The sequence below is a fragment of the Spermophilus citellus genome, assembly GCF_964194105.1.
Source record: "Spermophilus citellus genome assembly, chromosome: 11".
Lineage (NCBI taxonomy): Eukaryota > Metazoa > Chordata > Mammalia > Rodentia > Sciuridae > Spermophilus > Spermophilus citellus.
Window position 1 is genome coordinate 46,114,852 of NC_138192.1, and position 18,671 is coordinate 46,133,522.

General features: G+C 33.5%; 1 protein-coding gene across 1 annotated transcript in view; it reads right to left on the reverse strand.

Moving 5' to 3' along the window:
* LRP1B (LDL receptor related protein 1B) overlaps positions 1 to 18,671 on the reverse strand; it is a gene marked incomplete at its 3' end in the record, with an annotated part of 1,847,377 nt that overhangs the window by 18,539 nt on the left and 1,810,167 nt on the right. Inside the window, exon 86 of the mRNA XM_081262419.1 lies at positions 18,492 to 18,596. Within this exon, the coding sequence (XP_081118545.1) occupies positions 18,492 to 18,596 (105 nt within the window). The remainder of the gene's footprint in view (positions 1 to 18,491; positions 18,597 to 18,671) is intronic.

Genomic DNA, 18,671 nt, shown 5'->3' on the forward strand with positions numbered 1-18,671 from the left:
AGTAAAACTGGTAAGTGGTAGGAAAAAAATGTGGTTATACCATAATCCTTTTAATTCAATGTCGGCAGAGTAGGAAGACATGATTTTCTTTATTCCCTTATTCAGGACAGTATGAGGCTTTTAATAAAAGAGTCAAAATATTACTTGGCTGAATGCAAATATAATATGTTTTTGAGTAGTAAAATTTTAACAATTAGAACATTGTCTCAGACCTGTGAACCCACAATGCCCGGTAATCTGCCTCTGGCAGTGGCTATGAGAGATATATTATTGAAAGGTATTAATATCTTTCTAGATATTAACTTCACATTTTTGGAATGATTCCAAGATACTAATATATCTTTAAAGATCCATCATTTATAAAATCATCTAAAATGTAAAAAGAAGTATAACCTTTATGATAACCCATATTAAATTTCCACGGTTTACATATGTCTTATTTGATGTTTTAAAATAAACTGCTTGGTACTATAATTACTACTTACTCCATACTATTCTTAACCCAAATTTGACTGTTAATTTTTCCATGGATTGACATTACTCTGAATTGTCTTATTCAAAGAGCCAACGTTAGTATCTTAAATTTATTTATATGTGATGTATGAGTGCACTTGATTCAATTATATAATTATGTATTATAGTAGCTAATTTTAAAATAATAGACTACATCTTTAAGTGTTAATTGGTACTGACAGGATTAAGGCAAATTATTCCTATGTTAATAATATGAAGATTTGGTCAGAATGTTCTTGATTTCAGAGAAGTAAAATAAAATATGGCAAAGTATAAAAAGGTAATGACTCATACAATAATCTCATACTAATGATTATTTTAAGAAAGATAAATGTTAATGAAACATTCCAATTGAGGTGACCATCAAAAAGGTAAAATTAATAAAATGGATTAAAGTGATTTTTCAGAAGTAAGGCAAAATATTACAGAAAGAATGAAATGTGGTTTACCACAAAATTATCATTAATTTGTTAAGTTAGAAATGTTTAAACCTAGAATTCTTTGCAGTCCACTTGTGTGGCAATGACCACTAACATTAAATGATGATGGAATAATTAAAAAAGAAATGAAATCCCTAACAATGGAAAACTTTCACCATTTATATATTATCCAGGAAGTTTTATTGAAAGCAGATCAGAAAGATATTTTTAGAATGAGTAGGCTAATTCTACTTAAATGAATATATTACATGGATCAAGTAAAATGGAAAAGGAACAATAATAAAATTAATATTAAGTAATATGGTGGATATAATTGAAGACATAAAAGTGGGCCATTACATTAGAAACAGTGGTTACAATTATATAGCTAAAGGTGGGAAGGAAAACTGAATGTATGCAGCAAGAGCAGTGGAGAGCTCCCAAGGTGAATATCTAATTCCAACACTGGTTTTGGAGAGGGAAAACCTTTGTGCTCAGTGATAAAGCAACTAGCTTGCTATCTGAATATTTTATATTTAGCACAAAATCAGAGTAAGCAATAAATCATTTTCTATGAAAACCTTCTTTCTTAATTCTTTGAATGTCCAGGGTCTGAGTGATAATACCTGAAATTATTATGGGAGTGTGTGGCTTATCCAACGATAGTTATTGAAGATTATGCAAAGTGTGTTGATCTTATACAACGAGCATTAGGATGTCAAGAGACCTTATTACAAAGCTTTGGGTGTAAATGTCACTGTAAGTAAATATATGACTCTAATTCTGTAAAAGTATTCAATTCACTTTTAGTGACAGTGCCATTTTTTTTCTTTTTTAGTGACAGATGTTAGTTATTTGTTATATCTAAATCACTGGAAAATTAATTCAATGCACAAAGGTCTATCTCCCTTTTGCTACTTCAATACATACCTTCTTCTAATTATAAGATTTCTTGATGATCCCTACAAATCTACCAAAAGGTAACACCAAAGATTTCCAGACTGATTTGTGATTGATAAAGGGGCCTGTGTTAGTGTAAATTTCACCTTCCCAATGAGAATCATTTAGCCATGAACATAATGTAAGAATTGTACTTTCAATTTTTTTTTTTTCAGTTTTGAGATACAGTCTCAGTAAATTGCCTTGCTAAGTTGTTGAGGCTGGCTTTGAACATGCAATTCTCCTGCCTCAGCTTCCCAAGTCACTGGGATTACAGGAGTGTGCTACCTTGCTATGCCAAAATATTTTTTCAAATGACTTTAATTGTTTAAAAAATTCAATCAATCTAAAACTATAAAAAATTGTATATACATACATATTTATCTGTCTCTCTCCATATATGTACACACACACACACACACACACACACACACACACAGGTATGCTGTAGATCAAGATAAAATAAGCAAGATTTGCTATTAACCATTTAAAAATTAATAGATTTAACAAATTGGTCCAACTTACAGAATTGTAAATTAGTCACAAAACACAGATTTAACATTTATAGTAGCATGCTAGAGACAGACAAACATTAAAGTTTATGACAAAAGATTCTCATTAACACACATATCTTTTTCATTCCAAGTGTTGGACTGCTTTTCTTAGACTCAAGGAGAGAGGGTTTATGTGGATCTAAAAATTGATTCATAAAATAGATATGAATTTCTTGAATAAATCTAAAGTACTATAAAATATTTCAGTAGTATTTTCAAGAGAAAAAACTGAAATTTTGGGTCACTTATGAATATCACTACATATTTGATCAACATTCACAAATACCCAGAATTTTATCTTTTTGTGTTTCTCTATATATGAATTTATAAATGTATAAAGATACATTTTCCTGTAATTATTCTTGACTATGACTTACTTAAAGGTAGATATATCTATTATTTACCTGTGGAATCCCTCATTTTTTAACAGTATCCAATACATAGTACACACATACACACACACACGTATGCTGTATTTTATTTTATTTTATTTTTATTTTTATTTTTTTAAATTTTTTTTTAAAGAGAGTGAGAGAGGAGGGGGAGAGAGAGAGAGAGAGAGAGAGAGAGAGAGAGAGAGAGAGAGAGAATTTTTAATATTTATTTTTTAGTTCTCGGCGGACACAACATCTTTGTTTGTATGTGGTGCTGAGGATCGAACCTGGGTGGCACGCATGCCAGGCGAGCGCGCTACCGCTTGAGCCACATCCCCAGCCCAACATGTATTTTGACAAAATGAATGAATGACTACATGAAGTTGTGGAAGAGGCATATTTGAACACTTATGAATACACATACATACATACTCAAGTGTCATATACATGTGTTGTGCCTTAGTCTGTTAATTATATATAGAAATATTCACAGGAACATGCTTGCAGCTAGTTACCAATAAAGGATATCTTTATGAAAGGGAGATTACTACATTATGGGAAACATTTTACATATAAGACACTAAATTCTTTTAAATGTTATTCCTTCCTTTTTTATTTCATTAATTTATTCATTAAATCTTCATTCTAGTAATTTTGGCATAAATAAATTTTATTCATTCAGTGACAGAAATTGTGTCCCATTCAGTTCTTGTCAGAAGGAGGCAGTAATTTAAGAAACTTATTTTTAAATGACAAAAAAAAATCAGTTATAAAATTGTTTGTATATAAATATTGTGATATGGAAATCAGGTCCAAAATTTAATTTAAGTTCATCAATTAATTTAAATAATTGTTTGAAATAAAGTCCCAATATGTGTAGCCTATATGGAATGTGTGAGTTTTAGAATTAGGCCCTTGTTGAAATGCAGGCTCTTCTTTTCAAAAATGATCTTCAAGCAACCCATACCATTTCAGGTTTCTCAGTTTCAATATTTTACAGGAAAACATAATTTCCTGGTTAATCATGAATTGTCCACACCATTTAACCATATTTTCCTCTTTACATGTACATACTTTATTTTCTATTTTCCATTTTTACTTTCCTATTTTATGTGGTTTTCTTTTACTACTTCATGTATTTCTTTTCCTACTTCTTTATTTGATATTTTTCCCTTTTGTAATGCAAGTTGAAAATTATAAATACAATTTTTAAATACAGTGGCTTTTATGATAAATATAAAATTTTTATGTCATCTGAGTCTGATATAAGTAAATAAATAAATATTATTTAATATTAGGAATGTTAAATGTAAAGATTATAGTTGAAATACTAGCATCAGGATAATTACAATTTCTGGTTTGCATTCCCAATGGAAGAAACATTAGGCTAAGTTTCTCTACACTTTCAACATGATGATTCTTTCTGCTACTATATAGTGCAAAAAAGGAGAAATAAAAAATTTCCCTAATTGATGACAAATATACAAGGAGTTCTTTTTGTTTTTGTTGTTCTGTGTATTTATTTTTATTTTATTTTTTGGTACTGGTGAGTGAATCCAGGGTCACTTAACCACAAGCCACATCCCTAGCACTTGTTTTGTATTTATTTAGAGACAGGGTCTCACTGAGTTACACAGGACCTTGCTAAGTTACTGAGGCTGGCTCTGAACTCTCCACCCTCCTGCCTCAGCCAGAGCCATTGGGATTACAGATGCATGTAAGGAATTCTTAAATTAATATGGCTGGTTAAACATATAAATTTAATTTCGTTTTGAGAACTATACAAAGTAAAGTTGGATCAAGTGTGAGGTTAAAGGTTGACTGACCCAATTTTATTGACCTGTTCAAACATAAAATATGAGCAAGAAATAAACACTGTTATAAACATCTGAAATTTGTTATTGTGTGGTAAAACAGTGAAATCTACAGAAAACACTCTAAAAGAAAAGAGAGTGGTTACAGAAGTAACAGTTACACAAGGAAAATAATATATTATTGTATTATGCTTGGTTTCTTTGGTTATTGTATTGATTGTTTATAGTTGTACTGTGTCTTGACTAGTATAGTTTTACTGTTTAGTTTCTTTATCTATTGATCTACTGACTATATGAAAGGCCAAGAGTATGTCTCAAATCATTGGAAATTAAAATAACTACATCAAAATTGCATCTAACGGCTACCAGTATATAGTTTTTAAAATTTACTTTTGACAGAGACATAAAAGCGTAAGTCATACATTTTAATGACATAATGTGTTATTTTAATACTTGCATATTTTATGTAGTTATTGCATCAGGTTAAACAGAAATCTCAAACTGATCATTTCTTGATGAGGAAAACTTTCAAAGTCCTTTCTTCTAGGTTTTTGCAATATACAGCACATTATTGTTATCTATAGTATATGTAATAATTGATTGTGATAGTTGTCCTCTCAAAGCACAAACTGGAGTTTAAACTTGAACAGATAAATATAGTATCACTGCTCCTATTTTCCCCATGACATGATAGCAAGGCAAAAACTAGAACAAGCTACAACCTGTTACCTGGGATTGTGAAGGATAGATATCTATGTGACATTTTTTTCTTGGCCCTCACTGCTCCAAAAGGCATGCACATTTTATATTTTGTGCTTTGAAAATATGCCAAGGGGCAGAAAGCAAATAAGGAACATGCAATGACCTGACTCTTGAAATGTAGACACCACAGGCTGCTAAAGTTGAATTTCTCAACTGTCCCCTGCTGAAAACTTGCTATCTGTTTGAAATCACTCATGACAATCTCCTAAGACTCTTCTCAACTGTGCTGTATGGGGCCACAAGGTCGCTGGTCTGTGTGTAAGAGTGTTAGTCAGCCTGACAGCAGGACCAGTGAAGAGTATACCCTGAAGTCTCCTTTCTGCAAGACCCATATTTTGAGAAATCAAGACCTTAATTAGTCATCCAAATACAGAGAAATCATTTCTATGTTTTAAAATTTGTGACAAGAGCAGAACTCATTATCTTCCTTCTAAAGGCTTACCAATGGTTTCTCTGCTACCTGTTCATTTCCTTCTCTATTTTCACCATAGGGACTTAGAAAACATGCTGAATTTTTAGTAAAATAATTAGATTGAGACAGTCACAAATCCAAATAACATGACAAAGTGCCCATTTCAGATCAATCTTTCAGTGACTGTTTCTTCCATACTTGCCTATCCACTGTCCTTCTGCATTTAAAAAAATCTACTTTGAAACTGTTTATAAAGCTAGTTCCTGTGCATGTTTAGAGTCACTGATGGTGACACCAGGCCTATTCTTTCTCTGTTCTCTCAATATAATCTGATCAGGCTTTATTAATTGCAGTTTCCCTTCTAGTCATTTTCTGTCACTGTCTTTGCACTGCTAACGTTTTGTGTTTGTTTTTTTTTTTTTTTTTTTTTTTTTTTTGGTACAGGAGATGGAACCCACGGGTGTTCTACCACTGTACTACATCCCAGCCCTTTTTAATTTTTATTGTGAGAGAGAGTCATGCTAATTTGTCCAGGCTGGTATCAAACAGGTATGTATTACTGGACCCAGCTCTGCTGATCTTCTTTTAAATGGAAAACAATAGCTTGTTTTCACTAATAATAACTTTTTTAAAAGTCTCAATTTATTTTTCATCTTCAGATTTCTAAAATTTCAAATTATACCAGGTTCTGATCATTTCATGACTGGTCTATTGCAATGACTTCAAGATTTTATTTTTTAAAAATCTATTTACTATGTTGAAGAAAATATTCTGCATGATTTATATATGTGAAAGGGGAAATAAACTATTAACAATTCCATATTAAGATTAGAAAAAGTGGCACAGAGGACAAAAAGCGAACAAAAACTATCATCCTGAGGCAGTAAGTCTTGTATACTCTTTTTGTTTTGTGCCAGAGCCATTCCTTTTTGAAAATTCTTTGTCATCTTTTATATTACAAATGGGAATTCATTATAAAGTATATAAAATAAAATCTGTTATAAAATAACAGATCATTGTGTCAGAAAGGCCTTTCTAAAACATGATGCTGTAGTATGTCATATTTCAGGTGTCACCAGTTTTCCTCTACTGCTTATAGAATGAATTTCAAGCTCCTAGCTAAGTATGTCATGTTTCTGGGAATTATTTCATGGTTAAACCATTGCCCAGTACTCCTCCACAAGTACCAGTTGAAATACACAGATTCCCCAAAGCACCTGCCATATTTCCTCTTAACTCATCTTTTTCCTGAAAATAGACAGAAGCCCTCAAGGGTAGGAGCTATCCTTGAAAACCTTCCTCTTACTCCCCAGGAACAGGGAGAATTCCAAAGTAAAAACAACAGATGAGAAACAAAAGGCAAGGAGAAGATAGGAGAGAATTAATCAAATTTAGTTTTCTTAATAACATCATGTACTATCTATCAAAGTCTTCATTTAGAGAATTTAATGTACATTCTAGAACATTCAGGAAATACCCTTCTATAGATTCAGAAGATATCATAAAGATGATAAAGTAGATCAAAAGTCATGGTAAAATAAATCATTTGTCTACTTCTGTCTGGCTCTTCATCCTGCGAAAATTTATTATCCAAGTAAGAGGTGCTGTTACAAAGATGAAACGATTATTATAACATAGGCCACCCTATAACATAGTACAATAGAAACACCCAGACCTTAATTGTAGAGCAGCATTAATTAAGCACATAATACATGCAGAAAGCATTCTTGTGGTTGGAATGAAATAGATAAGTCAGATTCTACCTTCTACTTGAAGGAATTTAAAGTCTACTGTATAGACATAGACATATGGTTTTAAAAGGCCATGGAGCAGAATAGGCAGCATTCCCAGGCCAATTTCATAGAAATATGTTTCACATACAAAGGCCACATGCTGAGGAGAGGTCAACTCCCACCATAAAATACAGAATGCCATAGAGCAGGATGAGAGATGTAAAAACACACAAACACATACACAGAAGATAAGATGAAAAGGACAATTTTGTGGGAATGCACATTTAAAATGATAAACAAAAACCAAATGCCCATATAAATAAATCTAACCATTGCAAGAAAATATAAGAAAAAAAGGAAGATGTGGGGGAAATGTTCACAAGTTATTTTTGGCTTTTGTTTGAAATGAGCAAGTAAAACATAAAAACTAACAGTGCTGTCTTGTTTTGACCACATGGAGAATTGTTGTTGCTATGGGCAAGAAGCAATGACATATATTATAAGAAGTATTCTGGAATCTAGCCATATTGTCATTTAAAAAACAGTAAGTGCCTAAATTGATATGATTTCTAAAGCAATGTAACATTTGAGTTAAGACATTTGGGTTTAACTTTTTTAAACAATTCAAATAATTTTAAAAACTAATTTTTTTCTGTTTTTGAAATAATACAAATTAGACAGAAAAATTATATTTATAAAATCAGCATTACCCAAATCCCACCAACATATACCATTGCTGCCATTTTGATGTACTTTAAGATTTTATTCTGTGTATGTATGTATTATACAAAGACATATAAACAGCTATAGTTATATTTTATATAGTAACATGTGTATTTGTGTGCTTTTCATAAAATTGTATTATGCTTATGCATTTATATATTTTTACTCCAAAATTAGATACTTATTCCTACTCATGTATATAGGTATTTGTTGATGAATGAATATAATAAAAGGAATATTGGCAGTGTTTTTTTTTTTTCATTTTCAAAGGCAATAATATAACTAAGTGAGGTGGTGCATGCCTCTAATCCCAGATACTCAAGAGGCTGAGGCAGGAGCATTGCTAGTTGGAGGCCAACTTTAGCAACTTAGTGAGATCCTGTCTCAAAAAAATTAAATTAAATTTAAATAAAATAAAGGTTTGTAAATGTAGTGTAGTGATAAGGCACCCCTGGGTTAAATCCCAGTAACAAAAAATAAAAGGTATTATCTAATAAATCAAGGGACAGGCCTTTTCTCTCTCCTGATATTAGGCATAGGTAGGATATTTGTATACCTAGAAACAGTCTAGCATATTGTTTTGAAGTATCAGGTAAATAAGTCATAAAGCCATACAGAAATATTAAATGGAAATATTTGTTTATGGCCAAGAATTTTATGATAACTCCCTCAGTTGTGCCATAGTGTGTTAACAGTTGGTTTTCTGTTATAATTTATTTTTGCTGCTAGTGGGAATTTCTGTCTTTTAAGTGTCTTCTATGTGTTTCAGAGAAATTATGGAAGAATTTATGCTGGGCTGTTAGTCTGACCCAATTTTAAGCCAGTTTCTAGAGAAAATCCCAGTAGGACTCACATTAAATTCAATGTCATTCATAGTTTTGCAGTGTATTAGTGAAAAATTAGTCCAAAACCACTACTTTTCACACAAGGAAAATGTGACAATGAATAATATAAGTTGTCTAATGAAATAGCTAGTTTGAGTCATAAAATCTAGGACTTTGAACCCCATATTTCCAATTGTAAGTGTGAGGCATAGCAAACAAGACTATACCAAACATGCTACGTATACAAGTTTCAGAAAGTTTCAGAAAAAAATAGTAAAAAAATAAACAAATATTCTAATTATTGAATAATATAAGTTTGCTCAGTGGTCCTAGTCAATAGAGTACTGGATAACTATTCCGAATAAAACTATCTTATTTAGGGGCTGGGGATGTGGCTCAAGTGTTACTTCGCTCGCCTGGCATGCGCAGGGCGCTGGGTTTGATCCTCACAAACACAAATAAAATAAAGATGTTGTGTCCACCGAAAACTAAAAAATAAATTTAAAAAAATTCTCTCTCTCTCTCTGTAAAAAAAGCTATCTTATTTGACAATTATATACATTTAACATAAAGAATAATGTTCATAATGCAAGGTAAATAAATAAAAGATTATGTATAATATAACCTCCTTTAATTATAAAAAACTCTACCAAAGAATATTTGTAAAAAGAAACTGAATAAGAAATACTATAATAGATGCTACTATTGACAAACTTATTATTTTAAAATAACAGAATTATAGATATGTTACCTCTAAAATATCTATGGTCTAATAAAATTTAAAAAATGTACTTAACATTCACTTTGAGAAGTTCTTTTATTTTAGTCTGAAAATGAATGATTTAGATCATTCTTTGTCTGTCCAAATGGAGAAAGTGTTGACTTAGTTGTCTTTAGGTACACAGAGAACTTTAAGTGATTTTGCAAAAGAATTATTGTTACAAAAAATGAAGCATGTACAAAAACAAATATGGATTTTTAAATCTTTGCTACTGTTTACTACAATGTTATAAATCTCACTCAACAGCTGCTTTCAAAAAATAGAAATTTAAAGTTTGATATATCTAAGGATACTTGAGCAAATTACCTAACATAAAATACATGTCACATAGTGACATCACCAAGGTTTCAAAATAAAAGCTTGTTATACGTCTTTAATTATTATACTGGTCAAATTCAAGCACAAATAAAGGACTTATTAGTGGCACTAAATGACCATTATCAGTCTTATTTGCCCCCACACAGAATTTCTTTCGTCTAGAAGTTTTTACATGTACATCGTCTTGAAGAAGAGGAAACTAAGACTTAGAAAGTCTAATAGACCACAGAAAAATTAACTAGAGAAATGAATACATAAACCCAATTAATTCTAGCTCCAAAAGCTACATTCTTTCCATTCACTGTATCTTGCAGAATCAACAAGCTTCATCACTATCTGTCTCACCTTTAAGAGTAAAGACACTATCCAATAAATGGTTCCCACTAGGGCTGTCAATGTAGGTTACAGTTAGGAGCAGAATAAGAACTTAAATCTGCATTAAGAAATCCAGAGAAAAGGAGGTAGATTTCTGTAAGCAAGAGGCCCTGATTTTCTCATTGTCCTGTGTGACCTCTTCATGAGCACCCAAGGACTGGTGATTAGTACCCGGTGGTAGTTATTAGCACATTTGAATATCTCTCTAGATTTCAGCAGAATGAATACTATAATTCTGAGGGTATATAAACAAGAGGGCAGGATGGGCATGTGGGAAATCCAACAAAAATATTAATTATGTTCTTAATAGAGTGACTACGAAGGGATTCTTGAGCCAAAATGCATATGGTGACTATATTTCCCTACTAGGTCAGCCATAACAAAGTGCCACAGAGAGATTTTTTTTTTTTTTTGATAACAGAAATTTATTTTTTCCATGTTTTGGTAGCTATAAATCTGAGATAAGCGTTGACAGGTTTGGTATCTTCTGCTGTTGCTCTCTTGGCTTGTAAATGGCAGTCTTCCTGTGCCCTCCCATGATCTTTCCTCTGTGTGTCTGTGCCCTAGTCTCTTCTTCGAAGGACTGGTCCAATTGGGTATGTCCAATCTTAAACAATCATTTTACTTCAACTCCTCTTTAAAGTTTCATCTCTAAATGTGGTTACATTCTGAGGAGTTTCAACCTATCTGGTACATTGTTGAGTCCATAATATTTACTCTCTGGCCAGTAAAAAATCCATGTCCTTCTTACACGCAAAATATATTTACCTAATCATAATATACCCTGAATTTCATAATCCATTCTAAAAGGGAGAGATTGGAAAGAAGGAAGAATCTTAGGTCTCAAGTAATTGTACAACTTGGCAGGGCAAATTTACTGTGTTGTAAGGTTTGAGGATAATCATCTTCAGCTCCATACTCTATCCTATGGGCCCAGAAGAATGGCTTTGCTATTGTCTGGGTCTCTTGAATGATGGTCATCATCCCCTCAACTGGAGGTAGCAGCTTCATTTTGGAGGCCCTGGATAGCAGCCCTTGGCTAAAGGTCTACCCTCTTGGCCCTGGAGGCTTTAGCCACACCCACCAAAATTGAAGTGTTGGCTGGCTTTATTGACACTTTGGTGGCAACAGCCTTGTTGACCTCTGAACCACCTTTACAATTATATTTTTCTTTTTATGAATGATAATATACATTTGCAGCTGAATAGACTTTTGGGCCCATTCTATGTTCTCCCAGAAGTAAAGCAACCTTCCTATCTCTGTTCCATTCAGTCTAAGCTGGCAGCGTTTATGCTGTGAGATGACTATTTGGATCCAGGAGTCATACCCATATTCTCTTCACAGTAAATTATTGTTTAGATTCATGTTTGTTATCCTCTCCAGAATATGTTTTTTCCTCCCTACCCACTGTCTCTCCTCTTTTTTCAAAATGGATGTCTTGAGAATTTTCCCAATTTTCAAATTCTGTTTTATTTTTGCCTAACAGTTCCCTCAACTTCTCTCCTTTCTCTCACATTTTACCGTAAGCAGAAAAAGAAAACCAGGGCATCCCTTCATCCATTTGCTGAGAAATATCAGCTAAATATCAAGCTAATTATTTTCAAGTTCTAATTTCCACAAAGCATTAGATCATAGTTCAGGCTAGTATTTTGTCCCTTACAACAAAGATTGCCTTTTCTGCAGTTTCCAGTGACACATGATTCAGTTCCATCTGACACCTCACCAAGAAGCACCTTGAAATTCTATATTTCTACAAATAGCTTCTTCAAGGCCATATGGGCTTTTCCTTCCAATGTCTTACATTAGTAGAGAAGAATCCTAAAGCACTATAGTACTGAACTACATCCTCAGTCATTTGTACTTTGAGACCTGTCTTGATAAGTTGCTCAGGTTAGCCTTGAACTAGAGATCCTCCTGCCTCAGCTTCTGGAGGACCTGGGACTACAAGCATGCACCAGTGCACCTAGAAGAATCCAGGCTTCAGACCTTTTCAAACATGTGTTTCAAAACTCTACCCCATTTACCTACTACTCAATTCCAAAGCCATTTTCACATTTTTAGGTGTATGTCACAGAAGAATTATACTTCTTGGTACTTAAACCTGAAGTTGTTTGATACAGTTGCTATAACAAAACACTGCAGAGTGGGTTGATTAAAGAACAAATATTTTCCCACAAGTTGTAACTCTGAGACCAAGTTATCAATATATTTGATTTCTTCTGAGGCCTCTCCTTGGCTAATAGACAGCTACTGTCATGATGATGTTCATGTGTTCATCTCTCTATGCTTGTAGCATATGTGATATCTGTCAGTCTTTGTTTTAATCTCCTCTCCTTATAAGGACAATGGTCAGACTGCATTAGGTCCCAAACTAATGACCCCATTAACTCTATTATCTCTTTAAAGGCCCTGTCCCCACCCTCCCAAACAAATACAGTTTTATTCTGAGGTACTCCTGGAAGACAGCACATCATCCCCAAAACTGGAGGTGGCAGATACAGTTGGAGGTGGCAGCTGCACTTCATGGCTTTTGGCCCTCCTGTCTTTAGACCTTAGGCTGAAGATCAACTGTTTTAGCACTGAAGACTGCATCTGGACCCACTGAAACTGAGGAGTTGGCTGGTCACAGTATTATTGGAAACTAGAGGAAAGAGGACTCTTGTTATGAAGTAGCAAAGAAATAGGATGCTAGGGCATTCACTTATTAGTTTGGGGAGTAGGAAACACAATTCAGTCCATAAAGGTACAAACCCCAAAATTTGCATATATTTGTCCATTACAGAAATTCGACTCTTTTCTTTTGAAGAACTTTAGTTAAGTACAATTCCAACAATGTTTACTGCTCACTTGTCATGTGGCATACAAAAGTGATACCTGAGTTGAGACCAATGGTACAAGAAAAGCTAACTAGAGGCACTGGGTTTCAACAAGATGTCCAAGAAAAGACTCCATGGAGCTGGGTGGGGCTCTGTGCCCACGGTCAGGCTGTTTGTGTGCTGGAAGGAAGCAGAGGCAGTGTAGGTAGAGGACCTACAAACACTTCTTTATTATGGTGGCTGACAGGTACTGTGGCTATAGCCAGGAAGTAATGCTACAAGAGTAGGTCTATGGTATTTAAAAAAATAAAATTAAATCCGATGTAATAAAAATTTTAACCCTAGGGAGGACCCTTAGAATCAGGAAAGCACAGTCAAGTTACCATATTTAGTTCAATAATTCTTCACACTATTAATAATTTCTGTAACTTACAGTAAAAATTATTTACTAATAGGTCATCAAAATAACAGTATTTTAAAAATGTAGTTTTAACATTATTCAGTATAGGTACTTTGATGCCAACACCCTCTCAAAATAAATATTTTGAAAAACCTAGATTTTATCCTTTTTTGCTAAGCTTCTCTTTGAAGTTTGCTTTCTCTTCCACACATAGACACAAGTGAAAATGGCCATCAAGAGACAGAAGTGAAGGCTTTCAGAGAAAAGATCTATTCCTTAAATTGAAGGATACAGCTATAAAATTTCTATGTGGGAAAAAAAGAAATCTGTCACCTTCATAGATCTGAATACTTTATAGACTTTCCAAATGTGTATAACTACCATACAATTCCAAATAGTTTTTCACTGTATGAAGAAAATAAAATATACTACCAATGAAACTATAGAAAGCCCTGTATTATATTTCTTAAAGCATTTTTTTTTTGTTTCCTATAAAGGCTTTTAGATGAAATGGTACATAGTAACTTTTCATTAAAGATACATGCTCACCATCACTGAGACCTGAGCCTGAAACCTATATTTCCAGAAATCTCCCTGAATGAAGAGACAACTACTAGGAAGATATTCTGAGGCATGCATCCTCCCTTGTCTGGATTACTTTGCATTGCACTGATCATAGACACTTTATGTTAAGTATATTTATATTATGTGTTAGTATCATATGAATTATAACTATCCAGAAGAATATTACAATTTTTTTCCGGATTCTAGAAATATCACGTTTAAGAGACATGAGCATGAAATCTGTCTGAAACATCTCTCTAATCAGCGTAGCCTGGACTGTTGGCCTTTAATAAATAGTGAAAGTACAGTTCTGTTGAATACTTATATGATCCTTGTTATACAGATATTTTTTGCTTCGAAATTACCTATTGTTTTTCCTTGATTTATTCCACAATGAAACACTGAGGAGGGCATGTACAGTTTTCTCTACTTCCTCAACTTTGACTTAACCAACTAATGTAAAGTTTCTGTCTGTATAAGGCCTTTGACACATCTCCCACAACGGCCATCTAATTGTAAAGTGCAGTAAGCCACAAAAAAAAAAAAAAAGTTGTCCTCTTTGAACTGTGGTGGGAGGCTGATCTTTCATATTGTCTTCCCCTTCAACTTGAAGGAATCTGCTTCTTACTAAATGTCAGATTTCTATTTTCTTCATATTTACTTTTTCAGACTCCTCTTTAAACAATATCAAAACATTAGCATTTCCTAGGATTTCAACTTTAACCTTCTGCCCTTCTTTCTGTAAACCCACTCTCGTATCATGGCATAAAGTGTATCTCACAAACAGGTCCCAACTTATTTCCTTGTCCTTTTCTCCTCCCAGTATACCACACTGCCTGCTTTCTACCTTTATAACCCTCATCTCTTTCTGTTCTATTCCTTTTTTGGGGGGCGGGTACTGGGAATTGAAATAAGGGGCACTTGACCATGGAGCCACGTCCCCACGCCTATTTTGTATTTTATTTAGAGACAGAGTCTCACTGAGTTGCTTAGCACCTCACTTTTGCTGAGGCTTGCTTTGAACTCGAAATCCTCCTCTCTTAGCCTACCAAGATGCTGGGATGTGCTATTCCTTCTTTCAAAAAGATATTCAGTCATTTCTCCCTTGTAAGTCTACTATGTTTTTTTTTTTCCAAAAAACTATTAAAATGTCACTTCACCTAAAAAGTCTTTTACTCTTCCACATGTAATCATTAATTAATCTCTATATTCCATTGTTTTTCAATGGCACTATGATATTTCTATTATAATTGATGAGTGGCATTTTATTTTTTTAAAATCATTTATCTACCTTAAATGAATTTTAAGTTCTTTCAAAGTATTGCATATTGGAATTAGTGTAGTATAAAATGAGAAGTATAGCATACAACTATAAACAGGACAAGGACTTTTGAACCTTCCTAGTATTTAACCTCATGTTGTTATCTTTGAAATGGGAATAAATATTAGAAAATAATGATTATTGTTATATAATTTTCAACATTATACCTGAAATATGTGAAGTACTTAACATATAGTGCTTAACACAAGGTATTTACTTATTCCAGTTCAGTAGTTATTTTCCTTCTAAAATAACCCAATATCTTATTTATCATATATCAATGTTTGTTTAATGAATGAATGAATGATAACAGAATGCAATTCCTCTATGCTTCTTTTATGACTTGTTAGAGGAATACAATATAAGCATTATTCTTACTTTCACAATAAATTATAGGGCAGAGGAAACCAAGACACATGCAAAATTTTCATAAAGCCACCAAAGGTAGATATTTGTAGAGACATAGGTACATAAAAATAAAAGGTATTCTCTAAACCCCAGTTATAATATAAGATGATATTTATGTTTAAATCCTGTGACTCTGATAATATTTGTTTAGGATGAAAAGTGTCTGATAATATTGTAGGCTTCTAAACCTTGAAAAATCAGTTGTTGTTCTGGTTCTGGACAGGAAATCATCCTGAGACCTAATTACAGGAAAGGGCAAGGGGACTTGAAATCTGTGTATTTTGCCCAAGAACAATACCACCATGGCAGGATAAATAAATACTGGGATACACTGCAGTTATTACAGGCATTCTGAAAATAAAATAAGTCCTTGATCAGTTTTTGGTCAAGGACTACCCCAGATTTACTAACTCTGAAATATCCATGAATCAGTGTTCTCTCTATTCTTCCTTGCAGTTGCATTCCTGGTTCAATCCCTCATCATTTTTCATTTGAATTGTTGCCAGCCAAATCTTTTGGTGTGGGGTCCCTGCAGCTATCCCCAGAGCTTTCCTCTACCTCAATAGGTACCACCTTCAAATCCATACTCCTGCAGCTCAAGCTTTAGCCTCAAATCTCTGGCAACTCATTATAAATAAAATAACAAAGTTTAGGTAATGAAATACCTAAATTTTAATACAATTGAGCTGTAAATTCATTACTAGTTACACTGCTGCTACCACCATACAACCTTTATTGCAAGCCAACAATAGCTGCTGATTATGATATTGGGTGTCAAGGTGGATGCCAAATACGATCCATCTCTAGAGCTCAAATGCACATAGCAAAAATAACTTCCACTATGATCAACCCAGAAGTGATCCTTGAAACTTCTCAGAGGAAGCAGGAGCTTATTTTTCACAGATATTCAAAACACCTCAAATGGGATGAAGAAAGAATTATTCAAACTATGAATTAATCACATCTTTGGAAATATGTTGATATGCATCTCTTTTCTCTGTTACGAAGTTTTACTAAGACAGTTTTCAGTAAAATTTTAGGAAATCATATTGTACTATTCCATCATTCCTTGAAAAGGAAAAATCAGATACTAATTAAAAATCATCATTCCAAATATAGTATACAGTAATAGTGTCTTAGAACACCTGTTTCTGTACTTCTGTAATTAAAAACTACTATTCTAGATCATGTATTTTTACTAGACAGTTCCACTAGCATTTCTACTTCTCTCTCTGATATATTTCTAGACACTCTAGCAGTCTGTGGTGCACATACTTATCAGTGAGCGAAGCAAAGGGTAAGTGTGTTTGACACAGATGAGCCCCGAGATTAAGTACACACTGTGAAATGCATGTGGATGTTCATGATTTAAACCAATGAACTGTGGCCTGAAATGATGTCACACAAAGCGCAGCAGGAAGTGGAAGGTTAAACCTACTTGCATCTCGGCTCATTAAACGCAGTTAAAGTGCAAATCCCCTCATTCTGACAGTAGTGATCACAAGGGTTCTCTTTCTGGTCACAGCGCTGACTTTTAAACCCCACAGAGCATCTGTAGAATTTCAGTAAAATACAGCTAAATAAGGCGTCTGACTTTTTTTTTCTTTTTTTCTTTTTCTTTTTTTGCCAAATATGCGTCAAATTTATTTTATACAAAAATAGTAACATCTGAACAAAAATGTTCCCAGGAATGCTTACTTGTACCACATACACACTCATCACATGCTACCCTGACACAGTGAGAAACTGGATGTGGACGTAGATCATATGTGGACATCACCTTTCTGATCAAAAAGCGTTAATTAAGCATAGCTCTATACAGTGACCACTTAAGCTGGACGATTTTATTTCAATTTGTTAATTCTGGACAATTAGATACTCTGAAGGAGGAGAATACGAAATTCCAGATTTTCTTGTGGACATCAATAACTCTCAATACTTTCCTATGTATTTAGAAACCCCAGACTCGATATGATATATTGGGAAGGAACCAGGGGCTTCATAGGTTTACATAATGCTATACTGTCTAAGCTTTATACAAACATCAAATAGCATTATACATTTAAAAAGATATCTCAAGTTCTTTTGAAAAGAATGTGCACAAGTACCAAGGGATTCATAAAAGATTGTCTCTAGGCTTCACATAGCCAAATAAGGTCAATAAAATTGGAACAGTTTTCCCGGACATTTCTAAGTTCAAAGGTCTGCGAATGTCTGAAATGGCATGATGCTAAGAATTGAATGAGCTCTTCCTCATGAAATAATTAGCAAATTGATGAAGGAGATTCTGTAGCACATGAGTCAATGAGGGACAATACTTGAGATGTACATGAAACACTCATTTAAAATGTATCACCCTGAGAAAGGAGAAAAATACAATAGGAATTCCATGTACATACAAAATCTATCATAAATTACCCATGACATTATAAAATACTCACAGACACACAGGTACATTTGTCTCGGAGTCCAGCTGGCAAGTGCCACCATTATAACAGTAGCCATCACATAACTGACAGCTAGAGGCAATCTTTCCATTAGTGCAGCTGTAGCAACAAAGAAAAAAACAATCCCATTGTTACTGGCATTATTATTGTTGAAAGCTGACACAAAATCTCTGC